The sequence below is a fragment of the Penicillium citrinum genome (genome assembly GCF_028827155.1).
Source record: "Penicillium citrinum strain IBT 23319 chromosome Unknown utg000002l:1.0-3833315.0:1.0-3834789.0, whole genome shotgun sequence".
Taxonomy (NCBI): domain Eukaryota; kingdom Fungi; phylum Ascomycota; class Eurotiomycetes; order Eurotiales; family Aspergillaceae; genus Penicillium; species Penicillium citrinum.
The window spans coordinates 249,301-267,433 of record NW_026622687.1 but is presented as its reverse complement, the minus strand read 5'-3'; the positions used below and the strand labels follow the sequence as shown (position 1 = coordinate 267,433).

At 38.8% G+C, this 18,133-nt stretch overlaps 4 protein-coding genes across 4 annotated transcripts; 3 read left to right on the top strand and 1 right to left on the bottom strand.

The window, feature by feature from the left end:
- Positions 1–4,980: 4,980 nt before the first annotated feature.
- N7469_001973 (DUF3435 domain-containing protein) lies at positions 4,981–7,555 on the top strand (the record flags this gene model as incomplete). The annotated part of the gene is made up of 4 exons (XM_056640893.1): positions 4,981–5,285; positions 5,340–5,972; positions 6,098–6,489; positions 6,540–7,555. 4 exons carry the CDS (start codon positions 4,981–4,983, stop codon positions 7,553–7,555), a joined length of 2,346 nt encoding a protein of 781 aa, XP_056503387.1.
- A 3,728-nt stretch (positions 7,556–11,283) lies between these two features.
- Positions 11,284–12,060, top strand: N7469_001972 (ankyrin repeat domain-containing protein; the record flags this gene model as incomplete). Its single annotated transcript, XM_056640892.1, has 1 exon — positions 11,284–12,060. The coding sequence occupies one exon, from the start codon at positions 11,284–11,286 to the stop codon at positions 12,058–12,060; it is 777 nt and encodes a 258-aa protein (XP_056503386.1).
- Positions 12,061–13,462: 1,402 nt separating this feature from the next.
- On the top strand, positions 13,463–14,034 carry N7469_001971 (uncharacterized protein; the record flags this gene model as incomplete). Its single annotated transcript, XM_056640891.1, has 2 exons — positions 13,463–13,525; positions 13,621–14,034. The coding sequence occupies 2 exons, from the start codon at positions 13,463–13,465 to the stop codon at positions 14,032–14,034; spliced, it is 477 nt and encodes a 158-aa protein (XP_056503385.1).
- Positions 14,035–16,558: 2,524 nt separating this feature from the next.
- N7469_001970 (uncharacterized protein) lies at positions 16,559–17,155 on the bottom strand (the record flags this gene model as incomplete). The annotated part of the gene is made up of 1 exon (XM_056640890.1): positions 16,559–17,155. The coding sequence occupies one exon, from the start codon at positions 17,153–17,155 to the stop codon at positions 16,559–16,561; it is 597 nt and encodes a 198-aa protein (XP_056503384.1).
- Between the last annotated feature and the right edge of the window lie 978 nt (positions 17,156–18,133).

Sequence of the window (18,133 nt, the reverse complement as noted above, 5' to 3'; positions counted from 1 at the left end):
CTTTTGTTTACAAATTATAATATTTTTGAATTATAATCAAATAACAAAATTTTCTAGTTTTTCTAAAATTTTTTTATGTAAAATATTTTCAACTGTTATTGCAGTCAATACAATTTTAAAAAACACAAATTGAATATAATTCAATTTCTTGTAGATAATTATATTATTTCTTTAATCTGGATTTTCTACAGCAATTATTCTATAAAAATCTATAGATATACTATTAATTCCTGTACTCTGAAATATATTTGATTCACAAAAGATTTGAGTATTCTCTATATCAATATTATTTTCAGTTCAATTTCTATTAGAGTCAATTTGAGAATAATCTATATAATCAATAGTATTATCTCTATTATCTATATTTTATATCCAATTTGTATAGAAAATATATTCTATATATACAATATTTTTATAGACCAGATTGTTAAATAAGCTATTAATAGAGTAAATATCTATATTCTATAATTCTCTGCAGGCTAATATTTCAGTTTTTACTGAATATAAAATATTTATTCTATATTCTTTCTCAAACAATCTATCAACTGCAAACAATTTTTGAACAATTATTATTATTTCGAATCCGAATCGATTACAAAATAATTTCAATATTTTTTTAATAAAAGAGAATTTCTTAATTCCAAAAATTCAAGATAATCTATTGATAGAATTTATTTTATCTGATTGATACAAAATAATAAAATCAAATAGAATCAAATACAGATATTATCTAATCTATCTTCTATTGATTTTGAACTACTGTATAAACAATTTCAGATTATTATAATCAGAGAGAATCTCAATATAATATCTGTTTTCTTCAAAATATTGTTGTCAGTATTTAAAGAACTATATAATAATATATAGTTTTTGATCCAAGATAGTATAGTTATATTCTATAAATATAAATTTTTTCGATCAGAATGCAATTGAATACTATATCTTTTTATACAATTGGAATAATATTTCTGTTATATTAAATCTAAAGATATTTGTCTCTATACAAATAGATTTTACAGAATCAAAGAATTGTAGTAGTAGTATTTTTATAAATATTTCAAATAGAATATAAAATATTTTTGTCTTTCTTTTATTCAGTCATATAGATTCTGATTTCTTTCTATTTTTATTCTCTTTCAAAAATTTAATAAATAATAAAATAATAAACAAATAATTTTGAATAAATTATTGATAAAAATTATAGAAGTCCAGAAATATCTATATATTGTAGTAGATTTGAGATAGTTTCTATTTTGAAATAGTTTCAATTTATTATTGATCTATAGCTATCTTTTGTCAATCTATAATAAATTCAAGAAATTCAATCTCAGATTGATAGAATATATATTTAGCAGACTTTGCAAAAAGTTGAATTTCTTATAGTTTTTTGAATATTTTTCGAAAATAAATTATATATTCTTTGCGGATTTTTGAAAAGATCAATATATTATCTAGATATACAATATAAATAATATCTAATAATTCTGCAAATATTGTATAAATATAGCTCTAAAATATTGCTGAAATATTGATAAAATCAAATAGTATAATTATATATTTATAGTATCTATAATAAATATAAAATATAGTTTTCTATTTTTTGTTCTTATTGATTCTGATACAATAATATATATTCTGAATATCTATTTTACTAAAGAATTTAGTATCTGATAGATAGCCAAAGATCTCTGAAATAAGAAATAAAGAATATCTGTTTTTAATAGAAATCTTGTTCAATTCTCAGTAATTAATATACAATCAAAATCTCTGTTTTTTTTGGGAATAAACAAAATAGAAATTTCAGCAGAATTTATAAAAAATCTGATTTGACTATTTTTCAGATTCTTATTGAGATATTTTTATAGAGTCTTCAATTCTATCTATAAAAAAAATATATAGATCTATAAAAGAATATAGTATTTTCTTGAAATTCAATCTTATAATCTATTTTCTTTCTAAATAGTATAATCTATGAATTCTGTATTTGAAATATATTTTTGTACTCCGCGAATTCTAAAGAAACTTGATTTCAATTTATTATTGAATTATATTTGTTTTTGTCAGAGAATATTGAATTATTGTCAGAGAACTAAAAAATTGTATATATATAGACTCTTTTTCTGCAGTTTTATCAAATTGATATACTATAAATATCTTTATTTTGGATAATTTATTCTTGAATTATCAATAATTCTATTATAGAATTAATACAATATAATAGTCTATTAAAATTGTATTAGATAGAAGTATTGGAAATCTGTCAAATCTTGGATCTCTATTGATTGCAATATAGAATTGTTTTATAATCTTCTCAATATCTCTCAAATCTCTAAGAGCAATAAAAATAGTCCAAATATTATAGATAGATATTTGTTTATTTTCAACAGTTTTGAGAATAGATACTATAAATTCTGTTTTCTGAAACTAATATTTTTTCGCAAATTTAATATTAACTAAATTGATCTCTATATATATATCTAGATTTGTATATATCTTAATATTGTTTCCAATATAGATTGAAATATAAATTTGTATAACTATTTTTATTTGAGAATATAAATCTAGATCTATAGAATCTATTTCAATTCTTTATCTTTTCTTTATTGATTTATAATTAAATTATTCTTTATTTATTGGATTTTTGAGATTTGCTGAGCTTTAGAATATTCTGAATATATATAATTCTTCTGTTTATAATTATAATATTCGATATTGAAGAATCTCTTTCTAGAATCTGAAAATAGATAACTACTGTAAAAAGAATTCAAATCTATTTTATGATCAATTCTTTATTATTTTGAAGAATAGAATAAATTATTGTCTTTTTAATTTGATTGATTTGAGAAATATTTTAGTTGATTATAGTTTCGAAATAATTAGAATAATTGTTATTGTTTCTTTTATTATATTTGTATTTTAGATACTATCTTTTTTTGTTTATGAAATATCAGTATTTCTCAGCAATATTGATTTATTATTCTTTTGTAATAGAAATCAGATATATATTGTTTTCAATTCTGATAGTAAAATATTGATTCAATTTAGACCAAAATTGTACAATATATTCTTTTTCAGATATAGATATCAAATAGTATTTATAATTTTCGAACTGATTATAAAAATTCTATAGACTCTTCTTGAATTTCTGTTGAAATTTGTTATATTCAATATAAATATCTCTCTCAAAATTCTATATATTATAAATAAGATTTTGGATTTATTCTAAAAAATATTTCTATATATTTGTGATTGAATTATACTATCTTCAGATATAATACAATATTTATTTGTCTCAATAATAGATATCTAGATATTGTATTGTTTTATTGATCTTGATATTATTTATTTGATAGATATTAGAATTATTTTCAAAAATAATATTTAGATTGTTGATCCAGAATTTATGTTTTTGTTATATAAATTTAGTAATAAAATTTATAATCTTGATATTCTTAATTCTATTGAATTTCAGATACAAATCAACACCGAGACAGAATAAAAGAGCCAATTCTTGTTTGAATTCTTTCTCAAAAAATCTAGTACACTTCTTGTTTTCAATTGTCTTCTGAAGTATCTTTTTCTGATATCTCTGTTTTCTAAAAATTTGCTTGAGAGAATCAAATACTTTATCTTTATTCTTATCAATTTCACTAAAATCTTCCACTGTTGATTTGAGACCAACTTGTTTCACTTGTTCTCAAATTGAGATATCCAGACTAGTTATTCTATTATAAACAGTTTCTCCAATATCAATCTCAGATACCGATTCAATCTCAGATTCAGAGATCGGATCAGATCAGATATAAATCAAATACAATCTCTGCCGGATTATCGGTACAATTTCTATAGAGATTTTAGGATCAGCAATAGAATTGCAACAGATTGAGAATATCATTATCCTTCTCAGATAGTCAAAGAAGAAGAATCAGAATTGTAACAGTACTAAAATACAAACTAATATTTGTTAACTAGATAAGAGAATAATAGAAGAAAAAGAACAGAAGATCAATTCAATTATTTAGTAGAATATACAAAGAGACTGATTCTTGAAGAATCTTCAAGCAATCAGAATAACACAAACAAAGTCATTCAACCTTTTTCTTATGTCTTCTTCGAGAAAGAAGCAGTATCGAATCGGGTACGAAGCATAAAGATCAGTAGTTTCACCGAAAGAGGTAAGCTCTATAGCTTCACTGTATCATCTCTCAGATCCTTTGTCAGGGATTCCGTGATACAATTTAAAATTGTTTATATAGTAATCCAAGATCAATAAAAAATAGATTAGATAGTATCTATATTTGATTCTATTTGATTTTGTTATTTTATATTGATTAGATAAAACAAATTCTGCTGATAAATTATTTTGAATTTCTGGAATCGAGAAATTCTCTTTTATTAAAATATATTGAAATCTTTTTATAATTGATTCAGATCTGAAACAATAATAATTGTTCAAAAATTGTTTGTAGTTGATAGACTATTTGAGAAAAAATATAGAGAGAATATTTTATATTCAATAAAAATTAATATATTGATCTATAAAAAATTATAGAATATAGATATTTACTCCATTTAACGATGTGACGGTTAGCGGGCGGCCGAAAATGGCTTCCTCTGCCGCCGCTTTACGAGGCCCGCTAACCAGGCAAAGTCTTGGCAGGGTAAGGAGCCAATGCCACGCCCCCCCCAAGATTCGTTCCACGCACTGAATTGAGCAATCCATATCCTGGCTGAATTCACTGTTGCGTGTGTGTTTAATTGCATTCCAAATTGGAGCTCATTCTGATCCACTCCAGAGTCTGACTCTTTCCCTCAAAGTCTCTCCGCCGCCGTTCAATCTTGTATTTAAGCTCCCTTGCACCCACTCCTACTAATCGCTTTCCTACCCGTCGTTTTGTTTGTCTCGCTCGGTCTCTACATTCCCCTCAACCCTGACGCCCATTCTCTCTTACCGTCGCTTAGAGCCTATTGTTGGCCATTATGTCTGGAACCGAGCCGGTCGGAATGGCTGAGGTTGAGAGTCCTTATTACTCCGATGCCAGTTCGGACGTAAGCGGAATCTTCTCAGACGAATCTGACAATGAATCCAACAGCGAGCCGGAGACAGAAAGCGATGATTCCGATGACGATGACATAGTCGATAACTTTGACATTGATGAGGGCCAGCTGCCTCCTGAGCATTATCTAGCAGGGGCAGAAGCTTTGGACGTATCTCAGCTTCGACAGAAGCGATACAGTGACCTGACCCAAGAGAAGCTAGATCAAACGGCCAAATATTGGAATAGGTATGTTCCACCCCAGGTTGTATTTTCAGTGTCTAATTACCAGCCTTTTTGAAGATATTGCGAGCATGTCAAGCTTGACCCTGCAAAGCAGTGGAAATTGATCTCTGACTCTGATGAAACAATTCGATTCTTGTATGGGTTCTTCGACTGGCGATGTGATATCCGTCGCGGTAAGAATGGACGACACTGCCCGGGCATTGAATACAAAAGTTCCCTAGAGTCATTCTGGAAGTGGTGGCACCTGGCGCTCAAACAGCAGACTGAGTCAGGTCTTGCCAAGGAAACAATTGTGAAAGTACAAGATGTGAGTATCGGATGTGAAGTTTTAGATAGCAAGTGCGCACATTCCGCTGATATTTCGAAGATCATTGCTATCATAGCCGAGAAGAAAGGCCTCAAGCACACGCGTCGGCCAAAAAAGAACATGTTCATTGAAGATGTGGCCGAGTTTGCTAGGGTTCTATTAACTACAACTGAAACTACATTTGATTATGGTTGGCAACGAATCCAGGTCTTGCTGTATTGTCAACTCGCAGCTATCACTGCAAGCCGCCCGGGTGCCCTTCTCGGGCTTCGATATCGGGATCTTGCTCTGACTCTCATTCGTGACCCGGAAGGAGGAAGCCCCCGGCTGTTCATTTTTTTGAGACCTGAGTTCACGAAAAAATTTCTTGGGAAAAAAGCGCCGTGAGTAGCTAACACGATTCCGTATTTACCCTGTTCCTTTTCCGTGGACTGGACTCCATATGCTGAAGATTTTCCCTGTACATCTGATTACTGGATGAGACCGCATTGCTGACCAACAATCATAGTAACGAGTTCAAGATCCCCGAGATTATATTTGACCCCACTTTGGTATTAAGCCCACATGTATGCCTACTTGGTATGTTGTTTCACATCAAAGGGTTCAAGACGAGGTCTTCCAGTGGTCCAGTGCTAGATTGCCCGGAAAATCTTTATAGTCTTGGAGTATTGGACGGTCTAGGTCAGCAGCCGCTGTTGCTGAAAGATGATCTTTTGGATAAATTCGTGTTCTGTCAGGTGTCTCGCGATAGCGTTGGCAGTCATATCAATTTAGAAAAGGCAATGACGGCAGCCATGCTGCGTTCCCGGATGCGCCGAGTGGGCGAGATCACAGGCATCGAAGGAATCGCGAAACCATATCTACTCCGATATGCTGGAGCTAAAGCTTTCAATCACAGTGGTTTGTACCAAGGTGTCTCTCAATATACATGGTAGCTGATATCAGAACAGAAGAGGTTACCGACGCCCTGCAGAACGTCATACTTCAGCATTCCGATATCCGTACCTTTGTACGTCATTACGAGGTTGATGTCGATGTTGACGTTCAGGGGATCGTGCGCAAAACAGGTTCCCAATCAGCTCTTGTGCGCTTTGCCTGTTCATTAAGTGCGTCGATTGATCCAGACAGACCATTTAAGCTCTCGCCCGAAGAATCCTTATCCCTTAATGAGCTCCCTGCGATCCGTGAAAAGCAAAATCAAGTGGAACTGCGAAAGCGAAAATGGCAAAAGCTGCAAGCCAAGCTTGAGCAAGTCACTAACGTGTTCGAAAAACAAGACTTTACCGGGCAACATGAGAACTACTCTGAAGGACAGAAAAGCTGGCAGGAAAAGCTGACATCCCTCGAAGAAAAAGTTGTCGAGGCCAATCAAAAAAGGAATCGAGCCGTGAGAGATTTACGCAGCGAAAAGCAAAGGCAGCGGAATAAGCGTATTCGTGAAAATCTACGTCATTACCAGGAAGAGCAACCGGTTATTGATCTGGAGCGTCAATTGCAAGGATTGATGGTGGATACTAAAGTGATGGGAGCCCTGCAGCATACGCCATATGTTACTCCAGAGTTTACAACGGTGATCGACACCATGCTGACTATGCCTGGGGTTACCGTCGAGGCAGAGCGTCAACGTCGCATCAAAGCGATAAATGCAGTGACTGCTTTTTGTGGAGTCGAGGAAGGGCGCCCTACACCACGTCCAATGATATCGAGGCGCCGCCCAGCATGCGACGATTTTGCGTCTCCAGCAAAAAGACAGCGGTGCAGATCAGAAGATGAGCTTGAGGGCGAGATTCTTCAAGCAATAGAAGCTGTACGAGTGAAGTCCCGTCATGACCGTCCTAGAGTCTGTTTTATCTGCGTCGGAAATCCGAATCTTCCAATGAAGAATCGAATACTGGAACATACAACCCCAGGATCGCTCACAAGACATTTCCTTCGTCAACACGTTAACCCCCCCATGGCCAGCTGAGGGTGTTTCATGTAACGTGTGTGGAAACCATAGTCTCCAGCAAAAGTCGAACCTTGTGAATCATGCGGAGCAGGTTCATGGAACAGTCGTCCGGGGTCCAAATCAGCAAATGCTGTCGTCGCAGCTGAGTAGAACATCTATCAATCCTCACTGTGGCTATTAAAATTTCCCGTTGAGCATGGCGTGGTTATATTGTGATATATTTGGGCTCCTTTAAAGCTTTATGTTTGCGACATTTGTTTGAATTTTCCACGACTAGGAATTTGTAACTATGTAGATAGAGAGGACTTCGATTTAGAAAGAAATTATCGCTCATCCACTTTCACATCATGTTATGGTAACGTGTACCTAAGACTTGTCCAAATCACTTTTTATAGTTACCGAATCTGACATTTGAGAAAGAAGGAAGAGTATTAGCTTTGAATTCATGGAAGAGAAATTGAGTGTAAAAGAAATGGACGCTGGGGATCGCAAACTGCGTCACTTTGAACGCTGCAACATGTTCTCTATGTATTGGCAAGTTGATTAAGAAAACGGGGTTCAAGAAATTTGTATGAGATTGTTGAAAATTTCCAATGGAAGAACTTATTTCGGTTATCAAGCAAATACCATTCTCATAATACATGTCGCGACTCTGAACAGCCTGATCCACTCACTGATCATAGTCTGAACAGCCTGATCCACTCACTGATCATAGTCTGAGCAGTCTGATCCGCTCACTGATCATAGTCTGAGCAGTCTGATTCGCTCACTGATCATAGTCTGAGCAGTCTGATCCGCTCACTGATCATAGTCTGAGCAGTCTGATTCGCTCACTGATCATAGTCTGAGCAGTCTGATTCGCTCACTGATCATAGTCTGCACAATCTGACCCGCTCACTGATCGGAGTCTGAGCAGTAGAAGTCTCCGAGCGGAACCCTGCGTGGGGCATACCATGGTGATTTACTCACGCCTCAATTTCTCATTGCTTTTTCTTCTTGCCAGTGAACAAAAGGTTGATCAATACGCGTAAACAATAAATTCTGAACCGCACCCCCTTGAAATAATTGCTACAGATTGTACCTAAGTGCTTCTGGGCCGAATTAATCGTGCCACGGACACAAATTCTGCCTACGTATTCTGTGACTAAACCTTCCGATAGCATATTCCCACGATTTCTTTCAGAAGCAATAGTTTAGCTAATATCAATTCACTTCAAATATTTGTTCCTTTCTGAGGTAGCGTGGTGCTCCCGGGAGTATCTTCGTCATTTTGAATCCAATTTCGCTAATTATAGCCGATTGGGTTACAGTATGGAATATAATTGCACTGCTCTTGCCCATGCCAAAACTGTTCGATCCTATACATAACCCCAGAAATCTGTCTTTTCAAGCCTCTTAACCCTCATTTTATCCTTTATTTCCTAACACCATCGAAGCAAAGGACAGCGATTCATTACATCCTGGGACTTTAAATTATAATGATAGAACAAATGAATGCCCATGGGCCTCTATCGCAGTCTGCAAAGGCAGCACGACGCAGCCTCAATACTCTCTCGCTCGGTATAAACACAGCTGGACATACAAGTGAGGCTTCAAGTCAGCTTCTAGATGAACTTTCTTCAGCAGAAGATGCGCTGGGGCATTTTGATTCTATCTTTAACTACGCATCGACCTCAGGGCTGGGGTACCAACTACAGGAATCGCTCCAAATGGTGATAAATAATACCTTTGAAGCTTCCGAGAGATACTATGCAGCTTTCAAAAAATGGAGGTTCCCCCGTGAAAGCGGCACGACAGGGGAACTCCATAATGTCCTTCTGGACATTGAATCGGTGATTCTGAAGGAAAAGCTTCACCTCCTCAGAATTGAAATTGATCTAGCAAATGAAAATTCACCACTGTGGGTCTGGAACATGCTTGAAATTCTTTATTTCAAATGCTAATTGGCTCGCTGGCTAGATTCCACTCCTTGAACGCAAAGACGATGGATGACAGAAGGTGGAACCTCGTTTTAGAGAATGAAAATGCAGTTCTATCGGCTATCATTGCGACTAATGAAATGGAACGGGCTCATCAGCTCATTGAAAAAGAATCAGAGCGCATATTTTGTGAGGTAAAGAGTTATCGGATAGCCCTGCGCTATCATCGCAAAGTACTTGATGGATTTATATCTAAATTCTACCACCTGCGATGCGAGCAATCTTCCGGCTTTGAAGACCGTCAGCCTTCGATATTTCTACGGGAGACTGCGGACGAGTTTCAAACTAGTGTCAATAGTATGGCTCATAGCAGGACTGAGATGTCAGATGCAAGAGATTCAAGGAGTGATGCTGGTATATCCCCCACACTTACCTTGGTGAATTCCTTTGATGATTTGCTTGGGGGGAATTTTATTGAATGAGGAATGTGATGGCTTTAGACGTCGGGAGCTCTATCAAGATACCAACGGATCTATCTATATCCCCTTGTGCTTCTAAAAATGCTTCAAACTCTAATAGGCTGTAGTCTGCTCTCCACCGGAAATAAGATTATTGTCCCTTCCAACGTAAGATTAACCATTAAAGTGTAGTCTTGTTTTGATCAGCCAAAATCTTCAGATACCTCCATGTTGAAAATTTAATATGAAGTAACCCATTTACACTCAATTCTTCTGTGTAGCTAAATTCTGGTGGTGCTGAAATTGATAGACGAAGCGATAGGAAAGTAACTCTTTGAACAAGTGGGAATAATAGATCGCACCCAGTAACTAATTGATGGGGTGATAAATCAAACAATAGAAAGTGAGACGAGATTGATACAGTACTCGCATTTGAAGTTGGCTTCCGTGTTTTACTTACAGGAATTGCTTTCGGAGCTCAGAATCATTTTGCAGTACGTCTAATACGTACGGTGAACGTAACGGAGGAGCTGGATTGTCAAATCTAAGAGCAAGATTCTTTCTCTTTCAAGAGACCATTCTGAGAGCCCCACAATAAGTACACGTTTGTCAAGCACACAATCCCCCATTAGGTTTTCCAATTTGGTATCATACATCCACGGCATATTTTTTACCTCAAAGACAAGGAATGAAAATTGTATCTGGTACAAAACAATCTAATATTTGCCGCTGGCCAAGAATGCGGATTTTGAGAGGCAATTAGCCACTGTGTCATGGTTTGCCTTCTAATGAGTGTTCTCCTCACCTCAACGAATGGATTATCCTCACGTGCATGAGGTGGTTCCTGGGAGCATCCAGTACGATTCTGAAGATGTTGAATCCGGTTTGGACGACAAGCGGGGAGTGCGAGCTCGACAGGTTCTATGTTAATTTTCTCAATGCGGAGAACCTATAGATTTCTTTTTTTTTTTTGGTGCTTAATCCGGTTCCTAGACTCGACTGTATTCATATTGAATATCGATACAGCATACGAAAACATTGCACTTATCTGTGATACGTGAGGTCCCTATGTCCGTGGACAGATATGTATACAGTCACTGTGGATGGATAAGTGTGTTTTTTGCTCCCAGGAACCCTGTGTCTATAGAGGCTATGTTAGTATATCCCCTAGGGTTGTGAGCCAACACAGCTTGAGTCAGGAAGATCCCTGCTATTACACACTTCCTCTTAGGCTATATAAGTAGCCTCTCCGTCTCATACAAAAAGAAATACCAGCCATTTCGAGGTTTATTAATCAATTCTTATTTCCTGTCAAGCCTACACTACCACATCATTTCTCTAGATACCAATTCACACATAACCAATCCAAATGGTGCAAACGCGCCACCAAGCCCGCCAACGGGCTTTTCAAGAGACGCCTGCAAGTCAGAAAGTCACCACAGCCTGTTCTCGTGTACAAAAGCCGTCTCGAGCACCCAAAGCCCGAAGAACCAAGAAGCCATTCGGCGTCTTTCAAGGGCCTACCTTGTCTTCTCAGATCAATAGTCTTTTGGAACAAAATGCATCTGCAGAGGACTTCAAGATCCTCCTGGCTGAAAATAAAAGCCCGTTGAAATTTATTCCGCCTCTCGCATTTGACAATGTATACACCCATGATGTCTTTTATCGCGCTATTGAAAAGCAGCGGTTAGATGTTTTACCGTGGATGCTTGAAAGACAAAATTTGGACAATTGGAACATCCTCCATTTGGCTGTGGTGTACGACAACTTGGAACTGGTGCAGAAACTCCAGGATCAAATTCCCGAACTCGGTTGCGTTTTGGACAGAAGCGGGCGAACTCCCCTTCATCTCGCATTTACCAAATGCAACGCCCAAGTCGCTCGCTTATTACTGGAATCGAACTGCTGGCAGAACTACGATGGAATAGATCGAAACTGCGTTGGCCATTTGACCGTGGAAGCTATTGCATTCGATTTCAGAAAGTCGGGGATGTGTGAATGGGCCAGTTTAGTGGGATGGCTCTACGGAAAGGGAGGGATGAGAATTGATACCAGGGATGCGAATGGCTATCGAGCCATTGACCTCGCCATTAAATGGGACATTTTTGACATCAGAGTGAAATACCCGCTGATGGGGCGAGGATGAACCCTGATCGTCCTCGTCACATTATTGTACATAATCTAGACTCTAGAATTGGATCGGCTTGAGAGACCTTTATTGAAGGCCATCAATACTGTTTGCAATTCCATCCTCATATGCTCACCGACATTCCTCGACATGAGCCTTAAAACATTAGGGAGGAAACTTTTCTACAGCCACCTCTGGGTTATACAGCAGAATACAAATAGTGGTCGTGTTAATGGATTATTTCCAGCTTAGGCGGCTCATTTCCTTTATTGAAGTGAGATTATTGATATTTGTGAGATCTTTTTTGAAGCTTTGCTTTCAAATTACGAGTGTAAGTATCGCAACAAAAGAAAACTCATTCTAAAATACTCATATGAATGGCCGCACGTGGCTGATATGATGCCTATGTATATATACGTGTTAAGCTCTTCATATGGTCCACGAAGTTGGTTTATCCATCTAGACAACAAGCAAAGTTGTTCTCATCCTGGTGAAAGAGTCTTATAACTACTCCTTGCGCGGAAAAAGTAATGAGCTAATTACTTCATTTATCCGGGCGTCCAAGAATGGATGGAACTTTGTTGGTACAGTACAGGGGAATACTATAGGTGGATTCGACGATGATGCTGACTTTTTATGGTCTCTGAGCAACTCCTCCATGGACTATTTCTGCCCACTATAGTACATAACTACTCTGAGTATCCGTCTAATTTTAAGCTTACGATTTGTAGTTAGTTTCTGAATTCGAGGGTAACGGTATGTAGATAGGAATTGCCAGATCCAATACGGAATGATCTGTCAAGGGATCTCAAAGATAAGAGTGAATATTTGAGAGTAAGTAGTTGAGAGTGAGTAATTGTGAATGGGTAATTGAGAGTGAGTAGTTGAGAGTGAATAATTGAGAGTGAAGTAAGTAATTGAGAGTAAGTAATTGAGAGTGATTATTTGAGAGTAAGTAGTTGAGAGTGAGTAATTGAGAGCAAGTAATTGAGAGTAAGTAGTTGAGAGTAAGTAATTGAGAGTGAGTAATTGAGAGTGAAGTAGGTAATTGAGAGTAAGTAATTGAGAGTAAGTAATTGAGAGTGATTATTTGAGAGCAAGTAATTGAGAGTAAGTAATTGAGAGTGAGTAATTGTGAGTGAGTAATTGAGAGTGAGTAATTGTGAATGGGTAATTGGACTTTGTTTTTCAAAAGAAACAGTGCCAACATCAGCCGTGAATGAGCAGGAATCAAAAGAGCCTAGGCAAGCCTATCGAAATGATCTGACCGCCACAGCTTGCTCACGGTTAATATGTCAATGCCTCCAATCTGAATCTGCCCTAATGCATTATTTAACGAGTCTGGAGTTTTGAATACCCCCTTGGATCAAATAATGCTTTATATCTGGTTCCTTTCCCGCCGCCACCAGCTTACATTTTTATGAAGCAATTGACGAGAGCCGCAAGCCGTTCCCATTCGGCACACGACTGGGTAGATAATATGGTAAGCACCTCATCGAATCCAACCGTTGAATTTGGGATTAGACAATGCGCTATGGATCTGTGCCATTTTTACTGTACTGATAAAGACCATGATAGAGTCCCGAGGAGCCGCAGCAGAAAGCTGAAATGGGCAAGCAAAAACTGCCGCATAATACAAAATGTCAAGCGGTGTTGTCAGGAGCGATGTTCGACGATTTACAGAACGAGAAAATGAAGTTGGTCGCCTGCAACCAAGAACTGCGCACCTCTCTTCGAGAAAAGAATAGACTCCTTCAGACTTCCAAACTCGAACTGGAAGACTCGCAGCGAAATTTCCGACTCGTGATAAGAGGACTTAGACAACAGCTTAAGTCGACCAAGTTCGCGATGGGTAATTTGCAGCAACATTTACAACTGGAGATAGACGATCTCAAAAAACAACTTCTTTCTTCTCAGCTTGCACTCGATTACTCAGAACAATGTTTGCGGCCGGATACAGAGGACTCAGAGCGGTCGCATCAGACTGAGTGATGTTTCGAGTCAAGATACTGTATGCAAAATTTGAGTTAAGAGTCATATGTGGTTACTTTGATATACATATCAATACTGTACAGAATTCAGCTCCGTTGTGCCGAATGTACTTGAACTCTTTGATTCTTTATTTTTAGGATGTTTGTCACACTAAACACCTGCTTAATAGCGTAATTCCTATAAGGTAGTCCGTGGGTCCATAACCAGTTATAATGCAGGTAGGCAATGGTAAAGAGTTGAAAAAACTACCCCATTGAATCCTTAAGGACCACGCATTCATCACAGCAGGTCCGCAGTAAGCACCGAGGAGATCATTTTCTGCTCCTCCGTTCAATAGGTTGCACTGATGTACATCCTCGTCCTAATATGTAATACGCTAAGCAAAATACGTAAGACCTAAATTTAGTCCACGACCTATCAGGAAGAATTAACAAAACAGAATCGCAGAGCACTAACCGTTCGTTCAGTGTGCAGAATACACACACACACACACACACACACACACACACAAAAATTCATTAACGCCCGGCGGCTGAGCCAAAAGGGCAACAATCACTAATCTACCAGTACATGCATGTTTGGGTTTACGCCATGCCCCCTTGGAGCCAAAACAGTATTTCCCGTATGTGACAGATCCGCTTTCAATCTCATAGTTGGTCCCTGTGGGTTAGTATTGGTTATAAGACTGGCTTGAAGGCGCTTCTTCGAGTGTTCAACATCCTATCCTCGGCAGTTGAAGCGCGTCTGTCGTCTGTCACAGGCTGTTGGGGGTTAGTAAGAAGAGGTATTCTATCAGTTCGTCGGCAAGTCTAGGTGGCTTCAAGTCGGCCCGTAACGATGGCAAATTGTATTGAGGCTCGCACTGCGTCCAAATTCGGCTTCCACTTTTGGTCATCGGAGGGCGATTTTCCGCCTAGGAAGAGGGATATATTCCCTCGGAGTGTGGGCACATTGCAGCATTTCTGTCCGGTGTGCAACCCACTTCCGACATCGAAAGAGAAAGTGGTCCACAGCCTCTGTGGCTTGTCCACATGCACATTGATCTGTCTCGGCGGCATTGATTCGAGAGAGATATCCATTGAGTCTTGCCATACCCGTGCGGAGCTGGGCCAGCACGCTCGCCTCTTTCCACGATAATCGGTCATACGGCTGTCGAGTGTGTTTCCCTGGAAGTGCTGTGTCCACTCGTCTAGAGTGTCCTCTACGTTCTCGGGCAGCTCACTGCTGGGGACAGCTTGGGACTGTGCAAGATTCAGAGTTGTCGATTTTATCCTAGGGACCTGTTTTTGCGAAACGGCGTCTTCTTGTGTTGCGGCTCTGGCCTATTCTTTCGCCAGACCTAGCAGGTTGTTGTCTTCACTTGTGGGAATCCACCGGACGCTGACCCGATTTCCATTTTTCTGCAGTCTTCTCATCAGCTTGTAGATTTGGCGGACAAAATCCTGACCTGACTGTTGTCGAGGGCTCCTCAGCGTGAGAGCCGCCGCCCTGTCGCTCGTGATCAGTGTGATCATAAATTCTTTCAGACCTATGAGCGTGCTCTGTGTCTGCGCCATTGCCGCTAGTTCCGAGGAAAGTGGATTTTGCTCTGTTCTCGCCCGCAACGTGACGGAAAAGACCTTCAGAGCCACTTTCTGACAGCGAGGTGGTTGCTTTTCGATCGCAACCCCGAATCCCACCAGCTCAATCCGTGAAGAGCTGCTGAACGCGAATTTGCATCGATCCGCCTGGTACAGTTGATCCCTCTGAAATGCGCTCATCAGTCGGCATGCGTGCTTCCCATGGTGCCAACGTAAACGGGTTGATGGTTTCCAGAGATTCCATGTCGACCGTTCTCAGCACGTCCGCTACTTGACATAGCGGTGGGCGGTGGTATGTCCCGAATTTCTTGATCCGATCTGTACTCCTGCGGAGAGGATTGGTTTCCGATAGCGTACGGAGGTTCGTCCACATCTAGTGTGCAATATGTATATAGCCAAGTTCCAGAAGTGAGAAAAGTATACATACCGAAACACTCAGTGGCCCTAGAGTCGATGACAAGTTAATCTCGTTCCAAAGGCAACCAGTTTGAATGCGTCAGTTTGACGTCATGGCCCTGTCACGCATAGCGATGCTTCTTTTACCAGAGCTGTGCATCCGGGGACTTCGTTTCATCAGGTTTCAAAAATGATCCACTTGCTATCTTCTGGCGCAAGTGCTAGCTTGAGGAACACTTGAAGTGGTAATTCATACGTTACATTCGGGAACTAATTCTGACCGTTAAACAGAAATGATATCAATCGGAGCGAAAACACCACATCGTCGTACATTCAAGAAATTTTGGGACGGAAAACACGCATATTTTCGATTATTTGCGACGTTTTCAAGTGCCTCAGTAGACAGCAAATGGATCATTTTTGAAACCTGCTCTTTTTACACCACTTTGGTGATATTTCCTTCCCGATATTTGAATAGAGCTGAGCAAACTGTTGCCCTTTCGTTTTTTTGCGAGTAGAAAAGCACCTTTGGTGCAAGACTTTCACAGTCAAGTAACCCTAATCAAAGCAAGGGATGGGCGTGGTACTATATGGCGCCAGTGTATATCAACCGAAGGGTGACCAAACCTATCCCGCCAGATGTTTCTCTGATCGTGCGGCCAGAGCTGGTAACGAAAATCCTCAGCATCGACTATTGTAGGATGCACCATTTCGATTCTCGTAACTCTAGGACCCAATACTCCTTTCAGGATTGGCTCTTCCAAAGTCTGATAGTTCGATCCCCCATAGGGATTGTATCTTCCTGGAGGTGGTGGTGACAGGACAGTAACAACACCTCCGTCTTGCGCAATGTGGTAGGCAAACATAGCAGATGCGCCTTTCATATACCGGCTCCATTGCTTGTCTGATTTCTGAGACCACAGGCATTGAGGGTGCTCATGTTCCATCAAAGGTCCCATCGCCGTAGTCAAAGTTTGCATTCCATGCCTATCGGCCCAAGTCTGTACAACTTGACGGCATAATCCACTCCACATGACCTGACATCCTTGTTGCCAGTGATCAGTGTGGAACTGGTGGCATATCTGCCTGGCTTCTAGAATAGACAGGAACTTGCGTAACTCTTCGATAGAGGCCGAAGTACACATACGTATGTTGTTGCTCAAGTATTATCAGAAGTTTTGGAAAATTTCGTGGGCCACAGCTTGACATTAAAAGAAGCTAATAGAATGATTTACCACGAAAGAAGGACGGAACTCATGACCTCGCCTCAGAGCGATCTTTGACCTTGAAGCCTCGGACGCAATCAATATTCATTCAGTGGCGCATTACAGAGAACGAGATGAAAAGAGCCTATCACATACCACCGACATGAAGTGCCAGAATCGGCGCCTCCTAATGAAGTTACTCGAAATATTTTCTTCGATTGACTGGTTGGATAAAAGCAAGACGGAGGCGTTCAACAAATGGCCTACTTCTCATCTGACAGTGGTCAAGGTTTGAAAATGGTATCATTATGACAGTGAAAAACAATCATATGTGAAGGGCGATTGAGTGATTTGGTGTTACCAAACAAACTTAAATGAGGGTCAGAGTAAACGTATCGGTGGCGGTTCCCACATGACCTTCAACTAGACCTCGCCAAATTCACGGGTCGGGTATTGACACTTGACCCAAAACCCGCCAAGAAAATCGGATACGGGTCGTATATACCTACAGTGTTAACTAGTCAACTAGTTAGTTAGTTATTGCATAAGCTTATTAATTAATCTACGATCGTGTTTTGAAATGAACGAGGTGAGAGAAAGGGATTCTCCACCGGTGGGGCCTATTCTGAAAATTTTACATTTTCGGCTGTTGTTTGCCAAATTATGACTACTCATCCGCTATTCTGATCCACTGTCTTCTTCTGACTCACTTTCTGACTCAGTTCTTTTTCATTCCACGTTCTCTTCTACTTGCTGTACAGGATTTCATCAACTGGGTTTAACGTTGGCATTTTTTGGCCTGGTTTACTGGCTGTGGTTTTTTATAACCCTAATAGCTGAATCCTCAACCATATTGCCCGTGCTTCATACTTCTTGTTCATTTGATATACGCCCACGATAATTGCTTGCATGATTTTG